At 49.6% G+C, this 26,951-nt stretch overlaps 3 protein-coding genes across 3 annotated transcripts; 2 read left to right on the top strand and 1 right to left on the bottom strand.

Annotated features, from left to right (window-relative positions):
• The first annotated feature begins 2,279 nt into the window (after positions 1 to 2,279).
• TMEM97 (transmembrane protein 97) lies at positions 2,280 to 10,475 on the top strand. Its single transcript, XM_007183904.2, has 3 exons — positions 2,280 to 2,512; positions 8,097 to 8,241; positions 9,174 to 10,475. The coding sequence occupies exons 1-3, from the start codon at positions 2,384 to 2,386 to the stop codon at positions 9,431 to 9,433; spliced, it is 534 nt and encodes a 177-aa protein (XP_007183966.1). The 5' UTR covers positions 2,280 to 2,383; the 3' UTR covers positions 9,434 to 10,475.
• Positions 10,476 to 10,572: 97 nt separating this feature from the next.
• On the bottom strand, positions 10,573 to 14,765 carry IFT20 (intraflagellar transport 20). The gene is given in 7 exon segments (XM_057535324.1): positions 10,573 to 10,996; positions 11,460 to 11,563; positions 12,168 to 12,253; positions 13,424 to 13,552; positions 13,712 to 13,739; positions 13,742 to 13,952; positions 14,350 to 14,765. Coding segments are annotated over 6 exon segments (480 nt in total). The 5' UTR covers positions 13,793 to 13,952; positions 14,350 to 14,765; the 3' UTR covers positions 10,573 to 10,914.
• Positions 14,766 to 17,144: 2,379 nt separating this feature from the next.
• TNFAIP1 (TNF alpha induced protein 1) lies at positions 17,145 to 26,930 on the top strand. Its single transcript, XM_007183903.3, has 7 exons — positions 17,145 to 17,273; positions 20,287 to 20,604; positions 21,228 to 21,397; positions 21,830 to 21,919; positions 22,003 to 22,055; positions 22,856 to 23,051; positions 24,199 to 26,930. Exons 2-7 carry the CDS (start codon positions 20,400 to 20,402, stop codon positions 24,433 to 24,435), a joined length of 951 nt encoding a protein of 316 aa, XP_007183965.1. The 5' UTR covers positions 17,145 to 17,273; positions 20,287 to 20,399; the 3' UTR covers positions 24,436 to 26,930.
• The last annotated feature ends 21 nt before the right edge of the window (positions 26,931 to 26,951 follow it).

The raw sequence follows: 26,951 nt of genomic DNA, 5'->3' as shown, positions 1-26,951 counted from the left end.
CCTCCACCCTGCTCTGATTCTCCTCCCCAGTAAACACCCCCCTCCTCTCCAGAGCCCAAACCCCTCTACTGTGGGGCTCACAAAGCCCTCCACACCCTCAGCCCTTACCTCCTGCAGTAAATGACACGTAGCTCCCCTGCCCCTAAGGGCTCGGCTTCCCCACGGCCTCCCCAGCACTGGCTGCTCACTTTCTCACAGTCCACAGCTCAGGGTCAGGAGGTGGGGTCACCAGCCTCCCTGCTCCCCAAGGCCACATCCATTTCCCCTCCACTCTCCGAGGTTTAAGCCAGACCTCAGCCCATGCCCACCTCCCTCCTGGTCACTCCCCTTACATACCCAAGACTTTGGCAATGGGCTCACAGCCGACTGCCGACTCCACCCGACTGCCACCACCATCCAAGGCGGCCGCTGTGGTCCATCCATCCCACACCCTGGGCTCTCAGTCCCTTGACTTCATCTCCAAATACCTTCCCCTCCACTCCATTTCAGCCACAGCTTCCCATGGGCAGAACCTCTGAGATCCGGAACCCACACACTTGTACCCACACGTCATACTCTCCCAACCTTCTGGCCCATTCATCCAGTTACTCCCATCACATTAGCACTTATTCCTCAGCAAGGCCTCAAATCCATTCACTTCTCCAATTTCTCCCAATCTACCAGCCCCTTCTGGCCTTATGTCACTCACTCCCTATCCTGCTTGAACTGCGGGCTCCGTCTCTTCAATCACTCTCTTGTTCAACTCCTCAACATCACCACTGTCTTTCTAACCCCAACCCTGGACGAGTCGAACAGCCTTTTTCTCTGCAGATCTCATGATGGAGAAAAGCACACAGCCTAGGAGAGTGGGGCCTCCAGATCAGTGGCCACACATCTCAGCTGGATCCTCTACACTGACCACAATTCTCTGTCCTAGTGCCACGGGGCCCACCCTGGGGAGCACAGCACTCCTCTGACCTAAACCTGATCCATTCTCTCCAGCTCCTCGGCGGCCTTGAGCCACATTTCCTGCTCTCGTCCTCCTACACGGACAACCTTTCCCCGGACCAAGAAACCTCAAGCAGCATCTAAACAAGTGAAAGTACTCCGGTCTCTCTCATCTGAAAAGTACATATGTAAGCCCTCTCTTGAGCACATCTCCCTCCACCCACTGCCCCGTCTCTCTTCCCCTTCACAATCAGATATCTAGCTCCCTGCCTCGATTTCCCCATCTCCTTACTCCTTGCCCTGCTGTCATCAGGCTCCTGCCTCCACCAGCCACAGCTGCTCGCACAAGGTCACCGGTGTTGCTCTGACACAGCTGACCCTCCCTCCTTGCCCGTGTCTCTGAGACATCACACTCCTGCTGTCTACCTGTATCTCAGCTCCCTCGTCCCATGACCCCTAAGGTTGCAGGTCGCCTAAGATCTCACACAGGCCTTCTGCTCTCAAAACTTCAACTCCCATCAAACGCTGATGCCTCACAAATCTACATCTTCAGACATGTTCATCCAACTGCCTGCTAGACTTTTCCACTCAGATGCCGCAGAGGCTACCGCTCAGTGACAACATGGCCAGAACCAAATTACCTTCTCTTCACTCCTTCTCTTCGTCACTCTTCTCAGTGAATGGCAGTCCCACCCATCCTGTCCCAGGGCAGACCCGGACCCAGCATATAATTAAAGATCAATATTTGCAAAATAAAAATGAATCACTGAGCCTCCCTCATTCTCCACAGCCAATCACCAAGAATTATCATTTTTACCTCCTACTATATCCCCGTGCTTCTTTCTTAATTGAGGCTGGCTGCCTCCTACACATCCTTCAGAAGGCTTCCGGGACCCTAACTCCGGAGGGACAGGGATCTTGTCCGCTGTTCCCACGGCTCGTGACTGCCGCCACGGCCCGGACCACCACGCACTGTCCGGCCGGCCCTGTTGAGTGACACCCCACTGCACTGGGCGCTCCATCTCCGTAAGTGCCCACGGTCGGGCACACAGGAGCCTCCCAGCAAGCACTGAACGGTTGGAGCGAAGGAACGGAAGAGTAATGAGCGAAAGGGCCACGGATGGCACGCGATCGCGGAGAGAAGGCCGACAGGCCCCACGACAGGCAAGACCTCTAGCTGTGCAAGCCCAGCGCCCAGAGCGGCCCCACGCGGCGGCCGAGCAGCCTCGCCCCCACGTCACGCGGCGCTCCCCGCGGCCAATGGAAACGGTCCGCTGGCCGCGTCGGCGGACGCTCCCGGCCCGCGCGCGGCTTCTCAGCCAATGGGAGCGGCCGGCGTCGCCCTCGAGACGGGGCGGGGCGGGGCGCGGGGTCCTGTGATGGCGCGGTTGCGGGCTTGTTCCCACGTTGCGTTCCCTCCAGCGTAGTCTAGGCTCCTGCTCTGCCCAGCCGACGGATGATGGGGCCTCTGGGCGCCCGGCGCGGCCTGGAGTGGCTGCTGGGCCTCTACTTCCTCTCCCACATCCCGATCACCCTGCTTGTGGACCTGCAGGCGGTGCTGCCGCGCGATCTCTACCCCGTGGAGGTGAGGGTGCCGTCTGTCCTGGCCGCCGGTCGCCGAGGTTGGCGCCCCTCGGCGTAGCGGTTGACCTGGCGTCCCCGTGATCTCCCCTCCTCCGGCCTGACGCCCCGCCTCGCCCGCTCAGGGTTCCCTCCTGCTTTCCTTGGGTCCCGCCGGCGCTCCGGCCCCTCCTTATCCTTCAACTCGACTTCTTCCTCGGGGTTTTCTTTGTCTTTCCCAGCCGCTTCCCCAAGGCTCCTGGGGCCAAACACCTTGCTCCTTTTAAGGACAGTTCTTCCCTGGGTTTAAGACTCCCACACCCCAGCTCTGGTCAGTTGTCAGTATTTGAGGGAAGTAGCCTGGATGAACCAGTGTATAAATTAAGGACACATGTTGGATTTGTTTTAAAGTTGTGTTTCTTGGGAGAGCTTTAAAAATACCGACTAATCCCAAAGAAATAACACTAGTGTTAGACCCCTCTAAGGGACATTCGCAGAGCGTCCTGATTTCAAGATTAGGATCCAGCAACTTAAAAAGCTCAGAAGTAAACGACACCTTTTCAAATCGGCCTTTTTTATTGGATTTGAGCAAGAATGATCACCTGAGTAGAAACGGAGGCGAAAGCCCCATTTCCTGGTTGTTGGAGAGCATTCTTTACCCCAAACTTTAACTTTTGCTTTAAATGCTTTTTACTTATTGAGTTTTATTTTCATGTCTGGACCCTACAACCTTCTATCACGGAATTCCAGTCCTCAGTTCTACACTTCTCCAATCTGTCTGCAGAACTATAGGCAAGCCTGACGTGTCTACCTAAAGATTTGATTTTACCTCTATTTCTCTTTGATTGCTTTTTCTCTGCAGAGCAGGGGTTCTTAACCTGAGGTCCATGAACCCCTAACGGGGTATGCAAAATTGTGTGTGCCTTGTTTTCCATAGCTTCCATCAACTTTTCCAGGGGTCTGACCCTCCCCAAAAGGTTAAGAGCCACTGCTCAACAATAAACCCCCACTCCATAGTCTGGTTTGTTTCTAGCTCCAAGCATAACTGGGAAGACCCCTGACCTACCTTTTCCTGGGAAAAGTGTAGGTTGCGTGTGGCAAGAGCATTGTCTGGGGACTTGGTTCTTCCAAGAACTTCTTGAGTTCCTTGGGCAAGTCAGGGCTCTGTAGCTTCAACTGTCGAGTAGGAGAGAGAGGAGTTAAATCACAAGCTCAAACGTATACAAGATGTATTAGTTTCCTATTGCTTCTGTAACAAATTACAAAAATATAGTGATTTAAAACAACACGAATTTATTATCTTTCAGTTCTGGAGGTCAGAAGTGTGAAATGAGTCCTGTAGGCCTCGTTCCTTCTGAAGGTCCTAGTGGCGGATCTGTTCCTTGCCTCTTCCAGTCTCTGGTGGCTGCGGGTGTTCTTGGCTTGTGGCCACATAACATCAATCTCCGCTTCGGTCATCACTTTGCTGCCTTTTCTTCTTTAGTCCAATCTCCCTCTGCCCAACTTTTATAAGGACACTTGTAATTACATTGTTAGGGCCCACCAGATAACCAGGATAGTCTTCCCATCTCCAAATCCTTAACTTAATCACATCTGCAAAGTCACTTTTGCCAAATAGGGTTACATTCATAGGTTCCAGGGATTAAGATGTGGATGTCTTTGGGAGCCATTATTCAGCCTATGACACAGGCCCAGGTGGTACATGATCCTTCTAAACAGGTCGTCACAGCTCCGCACTAGCTACTAGTTGCCTCGAAGAAAGGAGAGCCATGTCTGTGCAAAGTCTGTGTGGCCAACAGAACTCAGGCAGGCTGCCTGTTCACAATCTCTGATGTTATGAGTCCCTTTAATAGTAGGCAGTCATGGGACTTCCCTGGTGGTCCAGTGGGTAAGTCTCCGCACTCCCAATCTGGGGGGCCCGGGTTCGATCCCTGGTCGGGGAATTAGATCCCACACACCTGCCGCAACTAAGAAGCCCGCATGCCGCAAGGAAAATCCCGAGTGCCGCAACTAAGACCCAGCACAGGCAAAATAAATAAATACATACGTACATAACAGTTATGTTACTCCAGGTAGCCAACCATTCCAGACTTAACAGCTGTTGGTTTCCCTATCTTTTCTGAATGTGCCATTCCCACAAGTTCTTGCTCACCACTCACAAAATACAATTAAAATGTTTCCAAAATCATAAAGACCCCATTTAAACTTATATATTTGATTGGTAGTTTTCTCAGCTTTATTTTTTTAAGTTGACCTGTTGTAAAAGGTCAAGGGACAACATAGGCAGGATCTGACCAGAAATTCTGTAAGTGTGTGTGTGTGTGTGTGTGTCTGTCTGTCTGTCTGTCTGTCTATGATACTGTTTAAAGACCTTAGTAACACAGGGGCCTCCCAGCTTGGAAGGCCTGTGTCTCTATTCACTCTTGTTGCTTTGGGGTGGGCAATGATGGTTTTGTTGCTTCTGTATGGGGAAATAATAAAAGCCCTGAGTTATTTTCAGATTCTTTGAAAAAATGCCAAATTTTAACATCTGTTGTGTTTTTCCTCCCTAAATAGAAGGAATTTCTCCTAGAACTAAAAAGCTTGTGGAGATCACATAATGGTTAGGCTAAAATTTGCAAATATCTTTCTTGGTTTGAATCAGATCAACACTTGGAAAAACTCTTACTATGAAACAATAAGAATTTAGTTTGGATTAGAACATGGAGAGGATGGGAAGCATTTTGTAGTATCATCTGCAGCTGGGTAGCATTGCTTCTGTTAAAATAAGGGAAAACAAGTGAACATCTAGATGCTGAAAGCAGTTTGTGCGCTTATTCTAAGAGGAGTGCAAGACTGTTCAGTAGCAACTTTGGTCTAGAAATCCATGTGCGTAGGCCAGGTGAATATTTTAATGGATAACAATGGTAAGTTGAGGCAAATGTGAGTCAGTTATAAATGGACACCGTTTTATTACCTTTTTTGGGGTCTTACCTAATAGTTATTAATGACCAGTTGCATGCTGAGATTTTTTTTTTTAAGATTTTTATTTATTTATTTATTTTTAATTTTTTTTTTAGAAATTCACGTTCTTTTATTTATCTATTTATGACCGTGTTGTGTCTTCGTCTCTGCGCGAGGGCCCCCTCCAGTTGCGGCAAGTGGGGACCACTCTTCATCGCGGTGCGCGGGCCTCTCACCATCGCGGCCTCTCACCATCGCGGCCTCTCTTGTTGCGGAGCACAGGCTCCAGACGCGCAGGCTCAGTAGTTGTGGCTCACGGGCCCAGTTGCTCCGTGGCATGTGGGATCTTCCCAGACCAGGGCTCGAACCCGTGTCCCCTGCATTGGCAGGCAGATTCTCAACCACTGCGCCACCAGGGAAGCCCGCATGCTGAGATTTTAATAGGATTAAATTGAACTTCTCCAAATATGTATTACATTCAATTAAGTAATCTTAACATCTACTGTGCTAGCCATTGTTCTAATGACTGTAAGTATTAACTCTTTTTATCTTACCAACAGCGAGGTAGGTGCTATAATTGGGAAACAAGTTTAGTGAGATTAAGTGCTTTGCCCAGAGCCAGCACTCAGCCCCTGGGTACCATGCTCATCACTCTGCTTGGGGGTTAAGGGCGTTGACCCTCCACAGTCGAAAATCCACGTACAATTTATAGTCAGCCCTCCATACCCACGTTCCTCCCTATCTTCAAATTCAACCACCCACCGATTGAAAAAAATCCACATATACGCGGACCTGCACAGTTCAAACCTGTGTTCAAGGGTCAACTGTTTTAAATTTTGCTGTTATCATCCTGCAGCCCTTAGAAATTACAGTGTTGTACAAATCTGCCTGGATTTATGAAATAGGTGGATCTGAATGTATACAAATTAAATAGAAAGTGAAGTTCAAATGAACCAGAATGCCTTTTTTAAAAAAATAAATTTGTTTTTGGCTGCGTTGGATCTTTGTTGCTGCGTGTGGGCTTTCTCTAGTTGCAGCGAGCAGGGGCTACTCTTCGTTGCAGTGCGCAGGCTTCTCATTGTGGTGGCTTCTCTTGTTGCGGCGCACGGGCTCTAGGCGCACGGGCTTCAGTAGTTGTGGCACGTGGGCTCAGTAGTTGTGGCACACGGGCTTAGTTGCTCCGTGGCATGTGGGATCTTCCCGGACCAGGGATCAAACCCATGTCCCCTGCATTGGCAGGCAGATTCTTAACCACTGCGCCACCAAGGAAGCCCAAATGAACCAGAATGCCTTTTAAATTCTGCATTAAATCTTTAAAAATAGATCCTTCCAATATTTTTTTGAAGTAAATCTAGAAAGCAAAAAAGGATCTTAAAATACATTTAGTCCAAGTTGTTTGTTTTACAGATGAGAAAATAGAGCCCAGGAGAGGTGCAGTGACTTAAACTTTATGAATATTTTCTACCACATTACCATCCTGAAAAGTGCTTAGAAGGAAGCTAAGGATATTGCTGTGAATTTAAATTTCAAGTCAAATACAAATTCAAGATCACTTGGTCAATAAATTGATTATCTAGCTAAGGCCTTTTTGTAATTAATATTATGCTAACAGAATGTTTGTTTCTGGATGTTTGCTTAAAGCTCACTTGCAGCAGAGAGGCGTCTATTTCACAATAGTGAGCCTTTATCTTTAGATTAAAAATTAACAGGAAAAATATCTTTGGATTTTCCATTATAAGCCAAATTCTTATCTTGGAAGTTGTCTTGATTTATCATAATATCAAGATGCCATCTCCAGGAGGTTAAATGTGACAGACCTTCAGTAGTCTACGTAGTGTGGAGAGCCCTAGGCTTTGGGCTCTTAAAAGAGCACAGAATGGGCAGCCTCAAACCCTCCTGCTTCCTTCCCCTGCCTGCAGCCTCGTCTACATGGATCTGCATCTTTTGATTTGACAGTGCCATCACGAAGGTGGGGCCCAAGCTAGAACTGAGACCACTCACTCTCCAGAGTGAGGCAGAGCCTGTTCCTCTGCGAATATACTACTGATCTCCTAAAACAGAAAAAACTCTAGAATTAGGGGGGTAAAGAATGACAAGGAACTTGAGATTTGGGGATAAGTTAAATTGTCTAAAATTGCAACTTCGCAGAGGTTAGATTTACCTCCCTTACACTTCCCCCCGCACCTCGCCCCCCAAAAAAGACAAGGAAACTTATTTCTGTATTTGAGGCCATCTGGCCCTTGGAGCTTGCTGTGCAGTTGCTATTTTGAAAGGACAAACGTCAGGATGGTTTTCACGTCGTTTCTTTATACAGAAGGATATTGTCAGCAGATCCTTCACGTTTGTGTGTTCAGCTGAGAGCCTACTAAGTGCCACACATTGTTGCTCCTGACAGTATCCACACCTGGATATGTGTTATCATAGACATGCTGGGTAGCACACAGGGGCTGGAAGAGCTGAGGAAAGCTGCTGGGAGAAGGTAACATTTGAGTTAGAGCTAGTGAGTTTTTATTAAATGACCATCTAGGCTGCACCACAAAAGCCAGCTGGGTGTGCCGTCTGCTGCCAAGGGAGCTGGGTAGTGAGAGGCTCCGCCAGCGGGTTGGAGCTGCTGAAGCCTGTCCTGCCAGGTAGCTGTATTCATTGTGATCCTCATCTTTTCCCAGCTGAGAAACCTGCGGCAGTGGTATACTGAGGAGTTCAAAGACGCCCTGCTACAGAACCCCCCGGTGTGGTTTAAGTCCTTCCTGTTTTGCGAGCTTGTGTTTCAGCTGCCTTTCTTTCCCATCGCAACATATGCCTTCTTCAAAGGTTAGTAAATGGGGAAATCCCATTTCTGCTCTGAAACCAGGTCCCAGAAATCTTTTGGGAATGTTTTACCAAGGGAGAGGGGAGTGGTCCCTGGAGGCTGTATGAGGGTGATATAGGATTGGTGGGAACAGCCAGGATAGATCTTGTATAGGGACATTAACATGGCTCAGGCTAGTGTCTGTGGTCAGCTGGGCTGCAGGACTGCCTCAGTCAACTGGAAATCTCTCACACACATGAAACCTGAGGCTACTTTCAAGTTTGAACTTGTTCCTTTTTATTGTCCCTCCCCTCCACCCCCCACCCCCAACAGAACTTCTTTTTTGTTGTTGCTTTTACTTTTCTGCTTTGGGTAGTATCATACTGGCTTTTAAGCAGTAGCATCAAGCTAATCTCTAAATGGCTTAACTTCTCATTTAAAAATTATTCTTACAGTGTCCCCATGACGAATGCTTTTAAAAAGAAGGTGGCCATACAAGTGTTCATGGTAACTAAGCTTGTACAGCTTCTTTCCCACTGGAACCCCCAAGCCATCTCAGCAGAATCTCTTGATCCCTCTCACCTATATATAATTACTTAGCAAAGAGATGTTGCTGACAGGTCTGCCCCGCCTCCTCCCCTCCCCCCAATTGCATTTTGGACCAACCCGGTTTAACTAGTAATGGCCATTTAACTGCCCCAGAGTTTTTCTGAATTAATTCTGACACCACCCAGTGTTCTTTGGCAGTCAGTGGCTAGGGCTCCAGCTGTCACATAAGTTTGCACGTTGGGCATTATTATATCACATCCAGTTTCCCATTTGTTTCCACTTGGAAAAGGAGGTAGAATGATTCAGCTGAAGGGAGCAGGCAGAGACAGGGTGGAGGATGTTGTGGACATACCTGGAGCCATGAGCAGATCTAACCCTTATCTCTTTCTCTCCTCGATGACCTCAGGAGGCTGCAGGTGGATCCGCACCCCTGCAATCATCTACTCGGTTCAAACGATGACAACTCTGATTCCAATCCTCTCCACAGTCCTACTCGAGGATTTCTCCAAAGCCAGTTGTTTCAGAGGACAAGGACCTAAGACTTTCCACGAACGACTATTCCTTATATCTGTCTACATGCCTTACTTTCTCATCCCTCTTATACTTCTGCTTTTCATGTTGCAGAACCCCTACTACAAGTCTGAGGAGAAAAGAAAGAAAAAATGAGGAAAAATAACCCTGGGTCCAGGGGAGAGGTGACCATGGGGCAGTTTCCTGTTGGACCCAGTACCAGGAAAATGCTCAGAACCCATGTTTTCAGTAGTATTTGAAACACACCAGCAGCAGCAACACACACGGCCAAGGCACTGGCAGCAGGCACATCACACCCTCATCTCCCAAGGGCGCTGGCGCAAACAGACCGATCACCTGAGGATGGGCAGAGGGGTGTGGGCTAGGTTATAGCGAAGTGGTGCCAAAGGCCTCACTGTGTGCCCAAGTGCCACTGCGGGATTACTAAAGGCAGGACCAGACCAGAAGCCACATAAACTTCCAAGCAACATGGCCTACTTGGCATGTTCATGAGTCATTTGACCCACAGTATACATGTGACTAACCCTTTGACTCATGACTCTACAGCGTGTCACTGGGGTGTCTCAGGCCATTTTTAAGCTTGAAGCTGTGCCTCTGTGATGTTCATTAAAAACTGTTTTCTTGTCCCCACACCTAGATGGGGGTGAGCTATTCTGTAAGAGGGTTAAACTTAGTTTTCCTTAACGTTCAACCTTGGCATGACCTTCAGTCCAAAATGGGTCAGACTGGAAGGTGTATTGTTTGTCTTAAACAGGTTGTCCCAGGAAAAGAGATTTTTTTAAAGTCTTCTTGTTTATCCTCTTTCCAAGCCTCAGTCTTCTATTACTTTTTACAGACCACCTAACATAAGTTCCTTTACTCTGACATCTGGTGTCCGGTCTCATTCCCAGTCAAAGGCAACGGGTGGCGGGGAGCTGCGCATGACAGGTCCAGTGTGTGCATATAGGGTCTCTTCACGTTAGTACTTGGTATTCTGCTAGCTTTCTCTAAATTCATACTCGAAGCCAACTCAAAAAAAAAAAAAAAAGACTTGTGAACACACATGGAAAATGGTAGATGCTGGTCCTGGTTAGTTCCCCCTTTTTGCCTGTTTTGCTTACAAGCCCTAACGGTCTGATTGTTGGGAGTATCGTCTGACTCGTGTGTCTGGTCAAAATAAAGGTAGCTGCTGACCACTGCCTGGTTTGTTTTGTGGACTAGGGGCTAGAGTCCAGGGTTCTCTTACAAAGGGTTAAATGTACATTTCAAGGGCACCAGGAAAAGAGGTAGATCAAGCCATTTGAAAATAATAATTTATTGCTTTTCCTTCCAAAGCTTTGTGAATTTACAAAAAAAGTTTATAGGCTGCTCAGTTCAGACTGAGAATGCAAGAGGTGAGAACCTGGACCACAATGGCCACTGGGTGTTCGCCTGCAGATAGGCACTGACGTCTGAAACAAGCTCCCCCAGATTTGTTTTATTGCCTTCAGAGATGCTGCATTCCTCACACACCATCTCACACAACACACTTGAGTCATTAGTCAAGTCACTGGATTGGTACAGAGGTTTTTTTGGTTTGGGGGTTGTGGGTTTTTTTTCTTTTTTTTGCCCTCCTGCTAGAAAATGAAATTTTCAGTTCATTTCTGAAAAATAAATTGGTCAATAAATTCATTTTGTTCTGCTTCTACTTTACACAGAGCTTCATATTCAACCCGATACCTGAAAAACAAAATTGTTAGAAGCCCTCAAAATGGATGAAATAAACCACGGACTTAATTCTTCTAGAGAAGAATGTAAGTGATTTAGATGATTCCAAGAAACGGTGTGAGTTCAAAATGAAGTTAGTGAGGGCAAGAAAGAGAGAAAAAATAAGAGGCAAAGCCCTACCCAGGGCCACCCATGAGAAGTCTCCAGCCCTGAGAGTCTTCCTTTCAGAGAGCCAGCCAACTCTGGACACTCGCTACCTGAGTGTCCGTGCTCTCAAACTACTAGAGGTTGTCTGATAGTAACAAATTTTTTTCCCATGAAATGTAATTTTATTTTTATTTTAATCAGGATGACAAGTTAAGACACTATTCCCGGGAGAACAACGATGAAGAATAAGGACAAGAGGTGACCATTCGAAAAGGAAAAATAGAATTGCAATTCAGTAAAGAACTTGCTTTATGTCAAAACTTCTTACCTTTCAAGCTGCATTTTCTTTTCAGCTATTAGTGCCTGGAGTTGCTGCTGTTGGGCTTCTCTCTGTTTTGCTATAGATTTGAGCAAGTTCCGAGCACCAATGGCCTAGAAAAACACGATACTGCCAAAGAAGGCCATGGCTTCATTAAAGTCCTCAAGTGGGGAAGGGACGCTGCCTGGGGCCGGTGGAGGGTGGGGCGCAGCGTGGGGAAAGTTGAGCCTCAGAGCTTTCGGGGTAAGTCAGAAAGAGGCTTAACCTCACGATCCCAGAGTGCCTGGTGAGAACGGAACTGCCGCTCTGAGGCAGACCTAGGAGTGTCCCCAGAGCCTGGCACACAGTGGCCCATTTGGTGCGCCATTTGTGTCCTTTGCCAAGTCATCTACACTCTGCACGCCTTCATTTTTTCATTTATAAAATGAGGGTAAACCACCTATCTCAGTGATGACGTGAAGATTAAAGGAAACGATGACGGAAAGTACACTGGCATATAAGAGTTCAATAGTAGGTTAACTGGACCAGGAATTATTTCAGGTGTACAACATAATCATTCAATATTTGCATAGGTATTCTTATTTAAAATCTTGTTCTAATTAAAGAATCCCCGCCCACCTTCCCCTACCCCCTGACCCCCAAATAAGTCAAGAGGGCAGAAGGATGAGAGGCTAGTGAACCAGGCCAAGGTTTAGACAAAACACATGCTGATCTTACCTTCATCTTCTCATTTTCTGCTTCTTTTGCAAGTTGGTCGACAAGCTCAATTAAACCACCAACTATTTTCTGAAACTGGCCGATTTCTTTTGGGGAAAGAACAAAACAAAATGTTTTATTTTCTCAGCATCACCACTCTCCCTCAGCATTCCCGTGCAGCAAGAGGGCAGGGCTAACTGCCCCTTCTAATTTGTGTCAGAAAACGTTTGGTGTCTGACACCCTTGGTCTGAACCTAGAGAAGGGTGGCCAGGTGCCCAGCGCTGGACTGGGGCATATTTGGATCTTGAGGCACAAAGGGCTGTGTTCATGAAAGAACCGCCCCAGGACGTGAACACTGCCTCTAGACAAGCCTCAGATAAGACACTAGATTTCAGTTAATGGTGGGGTAGGGGCTTTCCACCTATGACCTGAGCTAATAAAAAGCTCAAAGCATTTAAGGACTTAATCTCGCATTTGCTTTTTTCAGTGTCCTTGGGTGTAGTGGAACCCCATGTTACTGAGGAGTAAACTAAGGCCCAGAGGGTAGGACAACATGCACACAGCAATCAGAAGACTGGTGAGAGAACCCACGCTACCTTTCACCAGTCAAGCTCTCTCCACAGCCTACAGACGTCCAAAAGCTCAGAAATCCCTGCTCTAGCTAGATCTGCTCTGTATTCACTGCTACTGGGTTTGCTTGGCTGCTGGGACAGGAGGCATCCTGGGTATCTCTAGCTAAAAAAAAATGAGTCTTTTGAACTGCCTCTAGAAATTTTCACTCCTAATAATGGCAAGTCAGGGACTTCCCTGGCGGTCCAGTGGTTAGGACTCTGCACTTCCACTGCAGGGGGCTCGGGTTTGATCCCTGGTCAGGGGACTATTTATTTACTTATAGCCATGCCCTGAGGCATGGCAATCAATCAATCAATCAATAAAGGCAAGTCGGGCGCTGAGAACAGTATTTTTCCCAAGAAATCAAATCATAACTCCACTTCCCACCCCCAAGCCATAGTTCTGAAGTTTAAGGTTCCTGAGATGGCATATCTAAACAAATACCCTCCTCTCTCCATTGCAGTGTTGTTTTGATTGGTGCTCTGGGACTACACAAGAAGGCAGGTAGACAAGGTGGGTGGCACATGGGAATTCATGAAGGCCAGGCTCAACCTTCTGAGAGCCAGCAGTTCCACTGTGGCAGGGCCAAAAGCTGCAGTCGGGGTGGGGGTGGGGGTGGGGGCACAAAGCTGAGGGGCACCATGTCTCCCCAAATGGCACTCACTGTCCACAAAGTCCTTGCACTCTTCCTTCAGCTCTATGGTCTGCTGGGTAACCTCTGGGTCCAACACCCGCAGCTTGTTCAGCTCATCAAAGTGCAGCCCTGCTTCACCCAGGATGTCCTTGGCCATGGCTGTAAAGAAACCAGCCCCAATCCCCGATCACTTCCCAGCCACTCAAGGAAATGCCTGCATCCAGCCCAGCCCCACTCCTGGCCCCGGACACCAATGCCAGAAACCCAGATGTTCCAAAGGCTCCCCCTTCCCTCTGCCTCTGCCTCTCTGAGCCTCACCTGTTTCCTTTCCAGCTTCCCTAGAGAAGAGCAGTCCTGCTCTGAAGGGGTGACAGTGTCAGCCAGGAAGAGGTGTGTCATAGGAGCAAGGGTCAGGAAAGAATAAAGTCCAGTTGCTTGTCACAGGCATCGTTCATTCAACACACATTTCTTGAGGGCCTACTACATGCCAACACTGCTAGATGCTGGGGGTAAAGATGAGTACAACATGGTGCCCGCCCTGGAGGAGCACAGAGTTCAGCTGGAGGAAGACAGACATGTACACTGAAAAATTATACTGTGTTAAGTGCTTTTACAGAAATATCACTAAAGCGTGGAGGAGAATAGAACAGTTAACTTGGGGTGAGGAAGTGACATGTGAACTAAGTTGTGAGCCATAAGCATATTTATTTAACCACAGCTATGTACCCAAAGGGACATAAAAGAGCTTTTCAAATATAGTACAGGAACAACATAAAAGACAAGTAAAAGAAAATCTGAGCGAATTAAAAATTAAGGTTAAAAAAATAAGAAGCCAGGTGTAAGAATATTACCCAAAATGTATGCCACAGGCACAGCTGCCTGAACTGGGACCCAAAGGGGTCAGTCTCTTTCTAGCAGAAAACACAAAAAGGAGTGATATATCATCAAGAACATACCAATAAGGAGGCCAGGGAAAGGCATTCCAAGCAGAGAAAACAGCCTGGACAAGAGCATGAAGCCACTGGAAGGGCCTATCCTGCCTAGAAGATGAAAAGACAGAGGATGGAGCTGGAAAGGTCGGATGGAGCCAGATCAGAAACACCCTGTGTGCTAAGCTAAGGAGTTTGGTTTGTTTTTTTTTTCTGTAGACAAGAGAACCAGCAGAGATAACGTCTCCCTTCCCAGGCCACCTTGCATTCCTGGTCCAAAGGATGCCTCAACTCTGGGAAGGAAACACTGAAAACTCACCCTCGTTCTGGCTTAAATACACACACAAAATAAAATAAAATAAAAATAAGAGAGCACATACCCTGTCTAAAAAGGGAGGCAATGCTACTTAGGTCTAGCCATTGGCTGCTATACCAATTCCCACACCCCAGGTGTTCCGAAGGCTACCACAAACTGGCCCTGCGCCAGCCCTTCCCTCCCACCTCCCCCAGCCTCACCTGTTTCCCTTCCAGCTTCCTTAGAGAAGTTCTGTTCTGAATGGGGTGATTCTGCGAGTGACTTCCCGGGGTAGGTGTGCCACAGGAAGAGCAATGGTTAAAAAGAATTAAGCTCCATTCTTGCAAGAACTGATTTTCAAGAGGACCAGAAATCCATTAATTAATATATGAAATATATTAATAGATTAATATATGAAATCTGATTTTTAAAGGAGAGTATCTAATTCAAAAATTTTAAGCAAGGAAAAAAAAAAAAACCACATCCAACACTGTGTGGGCCAACTAATGTATGTTTGGCTGCGTATGACCGTGGTCCAGAGCCTTTGGCCTCACTGGAGCCCATTCAAGTAAGTTGGCTAGCATCTTCATTTTGAAACATTTTAATCATCCAGAGCTCCCTTATAACTGGGCTTTTAAAAAAGACCTGTCTTCCTATTTGTTCTATGTACACATACAGTCTAAGCATTTAACACCTACCAGCTGATTAATTAGAACAACTGTTTCAAGTAACCTGAGGGCACAAAGATCTGCTTCAACTTCCACTCTCTTCCCTGGGAGCTTGCATTTATTCACAAACATCTACTGAGTTCCTGCTCTGGGGATAGAGAAGTGAAGAAAATGCTTTAATGCTTTAGCTTCTGACCTCTGGACAGACAGTAAACAGATAATCATGAATTGTGATAACAGTATGAAGAAAAGCACATGGTGCTACCTGAAGCCATAGCAGGAGGACATAATTCATATGTAAACAAAATTACAAAAAAATTTGTAAACAAAAGTCTTCTGAAAAAGTGACACGCTGAGACCTAAAGGGTGTCCAGAAGTTTTTCAAGTTAAAGGGGGAGGAGGTATTCCAGGCAGAAGGAAAAGCATGTGTGAAGATGCTGAGGCTGTGAGAAATTTGATGTGTTCCAAGAGCCAAAAGGCTAGCGTGGTAGAAACACTGAGCAAGGGGAAGAGAGGAACGGGATGAGGCGAGGTGGGGAGGCTAGGGCTGGACGGCGGAGGGCTCTGAAAGCTGCAGCGATGAGCCTGGATTTTCTCATAAGGGTAATTAATGGGCAGCCAGCAGAGTGGCATAGTCAGATATGCCTTTTAGAGAGATCACTCTAACCCAGGATGGAGAATGGGTTGGAGGGAATAAGAGGATGGAGCTACAACTATCTTGTTCATCACTGTTACCCGAGCATTTGGCATGGTGCCTGCACAGAACTGGCACTCAGCAAATGTCTGTGGCATGAATGACTGTGACAACAAACAGAGCAAGCTATTTCAGTAACCAAGGCTTGGAGCTGAAGAAAAGTGTTCCGATTTGAGATGTTTTCTAAGTCGAGTTGATAGGACTTAGTAAAGGATGATTGAATGCAGGGGTTTGGGGAGGAGTGAAGGAGAGTCAGGCAAGATTCCCGTGTATCCGGCCGGAGCCAGCTGCACGGTTGGAAAGCACATAGTTGAATGAGATGGGTCAGACCGAAGAGGAAGTGTAGGCAGAGGGTTCACAGCCGACTACCGCATTCTCTCCCAACTACCACCACACGCGAACCTGAGGAGCACCGGGCACAAGAGCCGGACTGAGCTCCCTGCAGATCAGGGTGGTGACGCGCTCTCCGCCCCCCGGCCCCCCGGGCTCTTCCGGACCCACGCTGGGCGCTACGAGCAGGCTCCATCCGTGGGGTGTCGTGAAAATTAGGAAGACCTGGGTGATGGAGCTGGCTGTCTTCACTACGTAAACTCCTTGAACTTATCTGAGCCTCTGTTTCCTCCTAAGGTGGTTGCGAGCATCAGCGCGTAAAGCTCCAGGCCCTAGCCGGGGGTAAAACCGCTCCCAGAGCCGAGCGGAATTCCCACGTTTCTTTCACCCTGGGAAAGCTTTTCCTCGGGCCGCGGGCCTGTCAGGCTCATCTCGGCCCGGGCCCGCCCACGTCCCCCGACCCGGAGTTCATGGCTTACCTGTCTGCCCCACAGCGGCGGCGGCGGCTGCGACCCAGGCTGACGTCGGCAGGCAGCTTCTCTCCGGTCAGTGGCAGCCGGCGCCCTGCCCGCCAGCCTCAGCAGCGGCCACGGCAGGACCTGTTTACGCCTAACATCACTTCCTGACCTCGTAAGCCCGTACACCCGCAGAGCCTGCTGGGAAACAGAGGCCTGAGAGGAGAGACGGCTGCCTACAAGACCCAGAGGCCTTTGCGCCGGAAAGGCTGCCGAAAGTAGCTGTGCGCTCACCGCGGGATTCTCTCAGGGGCTCCTCCCTCCGCCCTGATTGGGTGCTGGGCTTGCCCCGCCTTATAGTCTCAGGCTCCCGCTGGCTTGGGGCGGAGTCAGCGGGTAGAGGATGGGAGTTTAAGGCCCGGGATTGCTGGAGGGCAGGCGGCCACAGTCTAGGGGCGGCACGGTGTCGACTTGCAACCCAGCTGAGAGGAGAGGCGCCACCTGGGAGGGTGAGAGCCGAGCCGGCCCATGCCCCAGGGGAAGGGATGGACGGGTCCAGGGCTGAGCAAAGAAAGTCCCTCCTGGTCTTGGGGAAAAGGCGTGGGACGGCGAAGGGAGGTGGAGAGCTGAAATCCTCCCCTGGGGGTGGGTGTCAGAACCGGTCTTGGTTTCTCGATAGTAGGGAGGGGTACGGGCTGGGGAAGACTCTACACTGGCCACGGATTGGTTGGGTCTCGATGAATTTCCCCAGACCCTTTGGATAAAGCATGAGATTTGCACCTTGGGTTTCTGCTAGATCCGCCCTCTCTAGCCAAGATCGGCTCCTCCCCTCGCCATCCCCAGTATGACGAATTTCTGGGACCTTCTTTCCTTAGGACCCCACCTTGTAACACCGCCGTGGTTGTTTGTCCTTTATTCGTCTTGGGTTGCCATTCGCTTCGCCGAGTGTGTCATGGATACGCCCCTAACATCCCCAAATATCCACACACAAAGTCCGGAAGGAAGAGCATTGAGGCTCTCAGTGGAAACTTCATTCTCACCGGAGTTACTTTCTGGGGCGTCACCTGCCACAGGATTCCTGGAACCCATTGGCCTGGGCGGAATCTGAGCGGGTGGAATCTGAGCTGACGTCATCCAGGGGCTCAAAGCAATTGCTTTGTTGGAAAAGAATAGATTAGCTTGGATTTGTCTTCCTCTTGGCAGACGCCTAGCCTTTAGTGAGCTCCTTTTCTCTGATCCTGGGGAAATTGGGCTAGACACAAAATACATAGGGAACTTGTTAAAACCTGTTAAGGGGTGGATTTATTCCTTTGGGGTGGGCAGAGGAAGGTAAGGTGACCTCATACTATTCAAGTTTACTTACTGATTGGGCAATATGCTGGTGGGGGCTCATCTCATCCATACATGACAAGCCACCAAAGGAATTCAATATTTCACACAGCACCTGCCCTGGGCCTTCCTAGGACATTCCTCCCAGGGACCTACCTAAATCTTTTCGGGGACAATTTCAGTCTAACAAACTGACAAGTACTTTTAAATGTGCATAGCATTGTGCTAAGCACTGTTTAGAGAGTGGAGCAGTAAATGTGGGAAAACCAGTGCACTTCTGGGTTACACTTAAAAGAGATAACGAGGTAAATTTCTGCAAGTTGTGATGATGAAATTAGGTCATTTCGCTTTTTTTCTGATTTCATTACCAGCACTGCAGTCCAAGCCTTCATCATCTCTTGCCTAGACTACTGCTTCCTCCGGTCTTCCCATTTGGTCTCTTGCACCCTTGCGGTCCTTTCTCTACACAGTAGCCAGAGTGATCTCAGATCATATCACTCCCCTGCTCTAAACCCTACAATCGATTCCCATTGCAATTAGTATAAAATCCAAACTCTTCAATATGATCCAGCCCCTGCCTTCCCTGAGCTTACATCCAGCCAACTTCCCCCTTCTTTCTATGCACCAGCCATCTTGGCCTTGTTTCTGTTCCTAAAATTTGTGTCTGACTGAGGAACTTTGCACTTACTCTTCCATCTGTCTGGAATGCTCTTAGAGCTCAGCTGGGAAGTCACCTTCCCAAAGAGGCTTTCCCTGGCTCCCCATCTAAGTTAGTACCTCTTCCTAGAGACTCTCTCTGTTTTATTATCTTTATTATTACGTTTCTCACCTTCTGGAATTGCCTGCTTATTTATTCATTTTCTTGTTTGTCTTCCCACTAGAATGTAAGCTCTACGAGGCTGACTTGTTTGTTCTCTTCTGTATCCCCAGCACCTGGCACAAAGCAGGAGCACAATAAATGCTAACGCTTATTATTTTTTTTCTTGTTAACTGACATTATCATGCTTCTTTGACCTCCTTGAAGTCAAGGACAATATCTTTTCATCTCTTTATTCCTCCTGCTTAACTTGGTAGGTACTCAATATTGTTTTATTGCCAAATGAATTAAATGAGCTGATATATATTAAATGCCTAGAATAGTACCTGGAACATAATAAACATGCAAAGAATGTTTGCTTTTTGTTTTCGTTCAGTGAATGAATTTTAGTGTTTCTTTAGAAAGCCAAAACATGTATAGAATCTAGATCATAAGGGGTGGTCTGGCTTTGCCCTCCTCTGCTTTGCTTGCTTCTCCCTCGTGTAAACTCCCGTCAGTGTTTCAGTTTCCAAATCACCTAATTGTTTTTAAATTTATCATCTGGTCTTTTTTGGCCCTTTCTCCCCATTCTTGTTGGGCAGGAAGAGAGAAGGAGATAAGGCTGGACCTGTTCTCAGGAAAAAGAAGCAAAAATAGCCATCCTGTAGTTGTTCTATCCTGAAAAATGGTGACAATTTCAGGAACTTGGGACAGGGCTGATGCCAAAAAAGGGGACGGTCAGGAAACCTTGGCTGGAGCTAGGGTAACCTCTGCCAGGAATACTGGCCGGCTTCCTCCAGCCTGGCTCAATCCATGTTCTCCTGAAGCTGCTGTTACTTGCCTTCCTGAAGCCAGTTTCTGGGTGGTGCTCAAAGGAAGCGCTGGTGCAGGCTGCTCCTGAGCCTGGAATCGTTAGAAAGGAAGTGCATCCTGTCCCTCAGACTCCTGGGAAACTCCTAGGCTGGCTGAATTCCCAGTAGGTTTGGCTGGAAATCTTGGATCCTGGGAACACTGAGAAGAAAACAACTGGAATCTGACTGGTGGATCCCCAGGGTGAGGACTTCTGCTCTGCCCAGTCTGTTCCTGGAGCTGTCTTTGATTAGCTCCAAGAGTTTACTTGGCCTCCTTGCCGCCCAGAGCTGGGCCAAGTCTCAGGGAGACTGATGAGGTGACCAGCATCGGGTTCTGGGAGGCTGTGCTCCCAGACCTGGTTCCTGGTACCATGAAGAACAGCAGGAATGTCTTTTTTGCCATTGCCTAGGGCTTTAGCCTCGCCAGGGAGTCTTGGGTTCATAAGGAGAGAATGACTGGATGGTCAGTGTTTGTCTTCCTGTTCCCTCCTGGCTGAGGGCTCTCCTCTGCTGACTCCTGTCTTCTCTCCCATCTCCTGCTCACAGCGCTGAGAGTATGAGGCTCTGGCCTCCACTGGCCACTCACTCGTGACCCTTCCACCACGGCGGGGCCTTCCAAGCCAACCTCCTGCCGTGTGGTGATCTACCTGCAGCGGGAGATGTCGGGGGATACCTGTCTGTGCCCAGCGTCAGGGGCCAAGCCCAAGCTAAGCGGCTTCAAGGGAGGAGGCTTGGGCAACAAATACGTCCAGCTCAATGTGGGTGGTTCCCTGTACTACACCACCGTGCGGGCGCTAACCCGGCATGACACCATGCTCAAGGCCATGTTCAGTGGGCGCATGGAGGTGCTGACCGACAAAGAAGGTGAGGTGCTGGGGCTTGTTGGGTGGGGTGGGGAAGGAAGGAGAAGTTCCTGAGGAAGTGATTTCAGGGCATGGCTCAAGCCTGGCAGATCTGGAATCTAGATTCATTTTCCCTGTTCACCTAGTGCAGGACTCCTTCACCTGGAGTTCTTGGTAGAGCTTCAGAATTCTTTGAAATTATACATAGAATGTTGTGTATTTACATATTTTCCAGGGAGAAGATCCATACTTTTAAAATATTCACATAGGACTAGATTCTCAAAAGAGCCATTGCCATAGTGCCTGGGCAGCGGGCCAAAGGCAAGCAGGGCCGGGTGTTTCTGTATTGCTGGGAGGTGGGCCTGAGCACTCCTGAGCTTAGACAAACTCTGTGGGCCTCTGCAGAGCCTGGAGGGCCTGTGTCTCCCACGGTAATGTGCCAGTTCTTGGCTTCAGGGAGGAGGGGTGAAAAGCAGCCATGGACTTAACAGCTGGAGGTTCTGTTCCCGCTCCCGTCACGCAATGCTGTGGGCTCTGTGCTCCTTATCACCTGCCACCAGGCTCGTCAGGTGGCCTTTGCCTGCTACCTGCTCTGAGGTACCTGGAGGCAAACAGTAACCCTCTGGGGCCTGTCTGAATCCCTAGGCTGGATCCTCATAGACCGATGTGGAAAGCACTTTGGCACCATTTTGAATTACCTCCGAGATGACACCATCATTCTCCCTCAAAACCGGCAAGAAATCAAGGAACTGATGGCGGAAGCAAAATATTACCTCATTCAGGGGCTGGTGAACATGTGCCAGACTGCCCTGCAGGTACGGAGGCAGAGTCGGGCAGGTTGATGAGGTCGGGATGGGGCCCCTCCTTCAGGGAGGTAGGGTCCAGTTCCTGGAAGGCTAGGTGGCAGGTATGATTGACAAGTCCAAACCTAGTTAGACACACCAGCTGTTGCCCAGGCCAAGCAAGCTGGCAGCCGGTCGGTTTATAAGGTGATGGACTCAGGCGGTGTGAGTAGACCGTGCTTCTAGTTTATCTGCCTAGATATCTGGATTTTAGGTTTCTGGGAATGGGGGTCTGCTTGCCAGCTGGCAGTTCTATTGCCAGGGGCCTCCTGTCTCTATCTGATGCCTCCTCAACAAGTAGGGGGTGGCCGTGGCAGAGGGGCTCTGACGGCTCCTGGGGAAAGCCTGGCTAAGCCTGGCAAACAGAAGATCTCAAAAAAAGATTCTTGGCTGTGTGTCACCCAGGACAAGAAGGACTCCTACCAGCCTGTGTGCAACGTCCCCGTCATCACATCCCTGAAGGAAGAGGAGAGGCTCATCGAATCCTCCACCAAGGTACTGGGACCTCCGAGGGATGGCCGAGGGCCGCGGGCTGGGGGGTGTCAGGCCCCTGGCCCTCACGCTCTCTTCCCTCACAGCCCGTGGTGAAGCTGCTATACAACAGAAGCAACAACAAGTACTCCTACACCAGGTAGGGGGGGGCACCTGCCAAGGGGTGGGGTGCGCTGCCCAGGGAAGGGCCACAGAAGCAGCAGAGAGGGCTGAGCAGACAGAAATCGGGCAGCAGACCCAAGGGAGGCCACCTGCACGCCTGGCACAGTTGGCGTGAGTCTGGGTCTCGGGAAGAGAACAGAGTAGGAGGGAAATCAGAGCTGAGGCATTTGGAACTCGATGCGGGGCCCTGGCTGGGATGTAGACGGGACTGAACATGAAACAGCCTCTTAACATGTGTCATGTCAGGCAGCAGGCCAGGTGTTTTCCCTGCATTCTCTATGGGCTGGAGGAAGGCTGGGACTCCTCCTCAGGCAGCCCTCACTCTTCATAGCTGGGCCAGTGTCCCCCTTGTCCCCCAGTGGCCTCTCAACAGGCCATAGTTAAGTATATACAGGAGGCTGCAGGCTCGGAGACCCAAACCCTCTCAGGGACTCCCCGTGGGCAGACGTATTGCCAGCGTCACCCCCCACAGCCAGGGAAGGGGGGTCCTCCTGCTGAGGTGGCAGCGAGCCTCCTTCCTTCCAGCCTGGTAAGAGGAGACCTCCCTCCCTCAGTCCTCTCTGCTTTAACTTAAAACCAACTCACCTCCTTTTCCTCACAGGCCCCCAAACCCGAAGGGGGCCCCATGACCCTTTCTCTCGCTGTCCCTCTGGCATCTTGACGCTTCCTCGTTTCATGAGCACAACAGCAGAGGGGAGGAGAGATCCCGGCCAGCACCCGCCCCTGTGCTGGGACCTCCCTCACTCCCAGGCCCCCGGGCCCTCACTGGTTTTTCAGCAACTCCGATGACCACCTGCTGAAAAACATCGAGCTGTTCGACAAGCTCTCCCTGCGCTTCAACGGCCGTGTGCTCTTCATCAAGGATGTCATCGGCGACGAGATCTGCTGCTGGTCCTTCTACGGGCAGGGTCGGAAGCTGGCGGAGGTGTGCTGCACCTCCATCGTGTACGCCACCGAGAAGAAGCAGACCAAGGTATGGGGCTTCTGCCTGCGTGAGTGGGGCTGAACCTTTCGCCACCGGGCATACATTTTGCTGTCTTTCCCAAACTTGCCGTGATGGTGCTGCTCAAGGACGAAAGCCAATGCATGGGGTTTAGGGAATGGTATAGAACTCTGCTTTGGTCCGCTGAGAGGCAGGGCTGTTGACCAGCAGGGAACAGCCTGGTGCCTTGGGAAGGACCCGGTCTTTGGAGTTGGCCCAATTCAGATCTGAATTCTGGTCCCACCATTTATCAGTTTTCTGACTTTGGATAAGCCCTGTAAACCATCTGGGCCTCAGTTTCCTCATTTGAAAACCTGAGAATGATAGTGTGAATTTAACAGAGCTGTTATGAAAATGAGACAGTTCTTAGGAGAAGCAGTGCAGGGCAGTAGAAATAGCTGTTCAGATCTCCTCTGGCCCCCGCTGGTTGGGTGTTTCTGGTCAATCAGCTTAGCCTCTGCAGTGACAACGCAATGCCAGGCACATGTAAGGGACTTGATAGGAGATAGCTCACTCTCTCTCCCCCGGCTGCAAGCAGATGGTGCCTCCCTGGAGAAGAGCTGTGCACCCGCCCCCCTCCGCCAGCGTGTTTTGGAGACGGCAGAGCATTGCTGGGGTGGAAGGGCAGCTCATCTGGGGGAGAGCTGTGTGCACGTGAAGGCCTCAAAGCAGCCAAGCTTTTATTTTTCGTTTACTGTGCGTCAGGCTCTCTGCTAAGCATTTTGCATCTTTCATGTAATGTTCACAACAACTCTCTTAGGTAGATGTTAACATGTGGAAACTGAAGCACAGCAAGGTTAAGTCCAAGGCCCCACAGCTAATAAGTGGGGGAGCTGTATTTGTACCTAGGCCTGACCACAGAGCCAAGGCCATAACCTCTGCACACACTAGTGCACTGGTCTAGGATTGGGTGAGGCAGGGGGAGGGTGCTAGCGTTCCGCATCTCTGTGTCCGTAGAGTCTGTCTCCTCACGCCTCCTTCAGAAGAAGACCCCCGCCCTCCCTCTTGAGATAGAAAGTCATGTCTCTTGAGAGAGTTCTGGAGGCCTTATGGAGTCAGCACAGGGCCAAGAGCCCTGACATGCTGCTCCCTCTTTGGGGTAAAACCTCATTCGGTCCTCTCGTCCCCCTTGCCCCAGGTGGAATTCCCAGAGGCCCGAATCTATGAGGAGACACTCAACGTTCTACTCTACGAGACCCCCCGAGTCCCTGACAACTCCCTATTGGAGGCCACAAGCCGGAACCGCAGCCAGGCGTCCCCCAGTGAAGACGAGGAAACCTTTGAACTGCGGGACCGTGTCCGCCGCATCCACGTCAAGCGCTATAGCACTTATGATGACCGGCAGCTCGGCCACCAGTCTGCCCATCGCGACTGACAAGACCCTCCTGGAGTCAGGGCACGAGATACCCTGTCTCCTCTCTTGTGGAACCCCGCCCCACTGGCCACCCCACACTGCTGCTGGCTTGGGTCCCTGCTCCAGCACCCAGAGGCATGACAGGCCCTGCCGGGGAGGTCAGAGGGCCTGAGCAGGGGAGGGACTGTGTTTCTTTTCCCAGCTCCCTGAGCACTTCAGGATGACTGAGCCCCAGCCCCTTTGCTCAGCATCTCCCTTTCTGCCACAGGGAGCCGCTGCTGCCCCTGGGCTGAAAGGACTGACCTGCCCACCCCCCTGCCAAGAGCATTCCCCTTGGCCCTTCGCTGAGCACCCCTTTGCTCTGCTGAAGGGCTGCTTTAGGCCTCAGGGGAGGCCCATGGGGAATGGGTTCACTCTGTGGGGAAGGTGGCTTCTGGTGCTGTGGAGGCCCGATTTCTTACAGAAGGTGGGGCTTCTTTTTTCCTAAGGTGTTTAAGCACAGGCTTAATGAGTTTGGTTTTTAAAAAATAATCTAGGAAATGACTAGTTTTAAGTCTAATAATGAGGAGACTGGGTATTTCTGCTCCAGGGTTCCAAGACCCTGGGTAAAACAGAACCCTTGGCCCTTTTGATGCCTTTGGGATCTGTTTCTGTAAAGCACTTTGTACTTTTATTCAGGAGATTTGTATTCTGCCCTGACCCACGTCATCTTTCTCTGATCCTAACCCCCTTCTCCCTGTAGAATCAATCTGAGGGAGGGGAAAGAAGCAATAAAAAAAAAAACTGACCAGCTTTGGCTTTGCCAAACTGGCCAAGCAGCTGGCCCAGAGAGCGCTGAGGGGGGAAGGATGTGTGAGTTAGGACCTATGGTCCTAATAACACCCCTGTAAGAAAGGATACTTTACCCCTATATCTTAGGGTCACATACTGACTTCTAGAGTCTTACATGATTGCTGTCTTTGATTCTCTTGCCCTCGGCTCCAAGGCATGCTGTCCTCACTTACTCTAAACCCAAAGAGCCATCACGGGGGCCAGGAGCTGCTTGCAGCCAGGAGCATGAGCTGCAGCAGGAAGGCTGTGGAGCCCGTGGGCACCACACCTGCCTGCCCATCAGCTGAGGACAGCAAACGCAGAGCCCCACGTTCCTGGAGGCCCTATGCAGAGGCGGCTCTGCTTGGCCATACATCTCCCTGCCCTGCATCCATGCTATTGGTTTTGTGTCCTGGCTGGGGAATGGTGGTTCTGCCCAGTGGTGAGTCCCTGAACACAGGATAATGTGAGTAGCCTAAGAGCCTTGAAAGGTTTCTTCATTTTTCTTGTTGGGTACTTGGCTGTGGAGATACAAGCACCGGCTCTTGGGCAAGGGTGCAAGTTCCTCTTCAGGGGTTTGGTATTCATTCCCTTCTGTTTGGCTTGGCCCTTAGGAGGCTGCTTATCCGAATTCTTTTCCAAAAGAATGCCGCCAGGGAGGGAGCTGTTCAGCCAGCCTAACAAAGCAGCATAGCACTTAGCAGTACCCACTCAGTCAGGAAGGGACATAGCTTATCAAGTTCATGTCTCTTGACTACTCTTACTATAGCTAGGTGGCTGCTCACGGCTGACCCCATGAGCCTATGGGCAAATGCCAGGCCAGGGTTAGCAGACACTCACAAGGACCTGAAATGACATGGTGGGGCAGGGGAAAGGTGACTTTAATCAAGTGTTTTTCACTTGTCGCAGTCTTGAACGTATAAAGACTTCCAGGTGAGGCACCTTGGTGATCAGCTACAAACGGTTCTTCCAGCCTTCACTGGAGTAAAAAGATGAAGACAAATCCATTTCTTTGACCGGATTCCGGCTTTGGCTTTGTGGCTTTCCCACAGTGACTGGAATGCTTCTGCTTGAGGCCCCTGGTCTGTTTCCTCAGCTGCCTTCCTGAAGCCCTTTAATACTCAAAGTCCCAGCTCCCCACTGAGGCATTTTAATGCTTGTCCTTTGACCTCCCCAGCCCCTGTAGCCTCTCTCTACTGCTTTGACATTCAGATCCTCAGCTGTCTCAGTGGTAAGTAGTCTTTCTGGGACTCTGGGCACTTATGTCGTCCAACTGAAAATATCTCTTTGGTCTTTAAATATTGAATACTAACATTGAACTCACCGAAGTAATCTTAGCTTTTAAAATCAGACTGTGGTGTAAGGGTTTGGGGTATTTTCTTTGAGTTTTCCAGCCCCACTTAGAAAGCAGCTCTTGGCTGTGTGAATTTTTCAACTCTGAGCAGCCCAGGGGAATGTAAACAAAAAGTGTGGATGAAGGTCAAAGCTTCTTGTCAGTTTCTGAGACAACTGGAAGCCTGCTGTTAACTACAGGGACCAGGATTAGGTGCTAATCAATCTGTTACCTGACCAAGTTCTGCTTAAAGGATGGCACAGGTCCTGACATGAGAGAACTTCTCCTTTATCATGTAACTACAATTCTTTGTTGCTCAGCGTAGGTGATGGAAAAAAAACACTAATTTCTAATAAAACTGTGTTACACTGCAGTGGTACAGAGCTGTGCTTAC

This window comes from Balaenoptera acutorostrata, chromosome 20 (assembly GCF_949987535.1).
Source record: "Balaenoptera acutorostrata chromosome 20, mBalAcu1.1, whole genome shotgun sequence".
In the NCBI taxonomy this organism is placed as follows: domain Eukaryota; kingdom Metazoa; phylum Chordata; class Mammalia; order Artiodactyla; family Balaenopteridae; genus Balaenoptera; species Balaenoptera acutorostrata.
Note: the sequence above shows the minus strand (reverse complement) of the source record. Positions and strands in the feature narration are given on the sequence as shown.

Bases quoted from the DNA above. Each gene is read 5' to 3' on its own strand.
- TMEM97 (XM_007183904.2), top strand. From the start codon at position 2,384: ATGATGGGGCCTCTGGGCGCCCGGCGCGGCCTGGAGTGGCTGCTGGGC. The intron at 2,513-8,096 runs GTGAGGGTGCCG...ATCTTTTCCCAG, and splicing joins GCGATCTCTACCCCGTGGAG to CTGAGAAACCTGCGGCAGTG. The intron at 8,242-9,173 runs GTTAGTAAATGG...CGATGACCTCAG, and splicing joins AACATATGCCTTCTTCAAAG to GAGGCTGCAGGTGGATCCGC.
- TNFAIP1 (XM_007183903.3), top strand. From the start codon at position 20,400: ATGTCGGGGGATACCTGTCTGTGCCCAGCGTCAGGGGCCAAGCCCAAG. The intron at 20,605-21,227 runs GTGAGGTGCTGG...CTGAATCCCTAG, and splicing joins GGTGCTGACCGACAAAGAAG to GCTGGATCCTCATAGACCGA. The intron at 23,052-24,198 runs GTATGGGGCTTC...CCCTTGCCCCAG, and splicing joins CCGAGAAGAAGCAGACCAAG to GTGGAATTCCCAGAGGCCCG.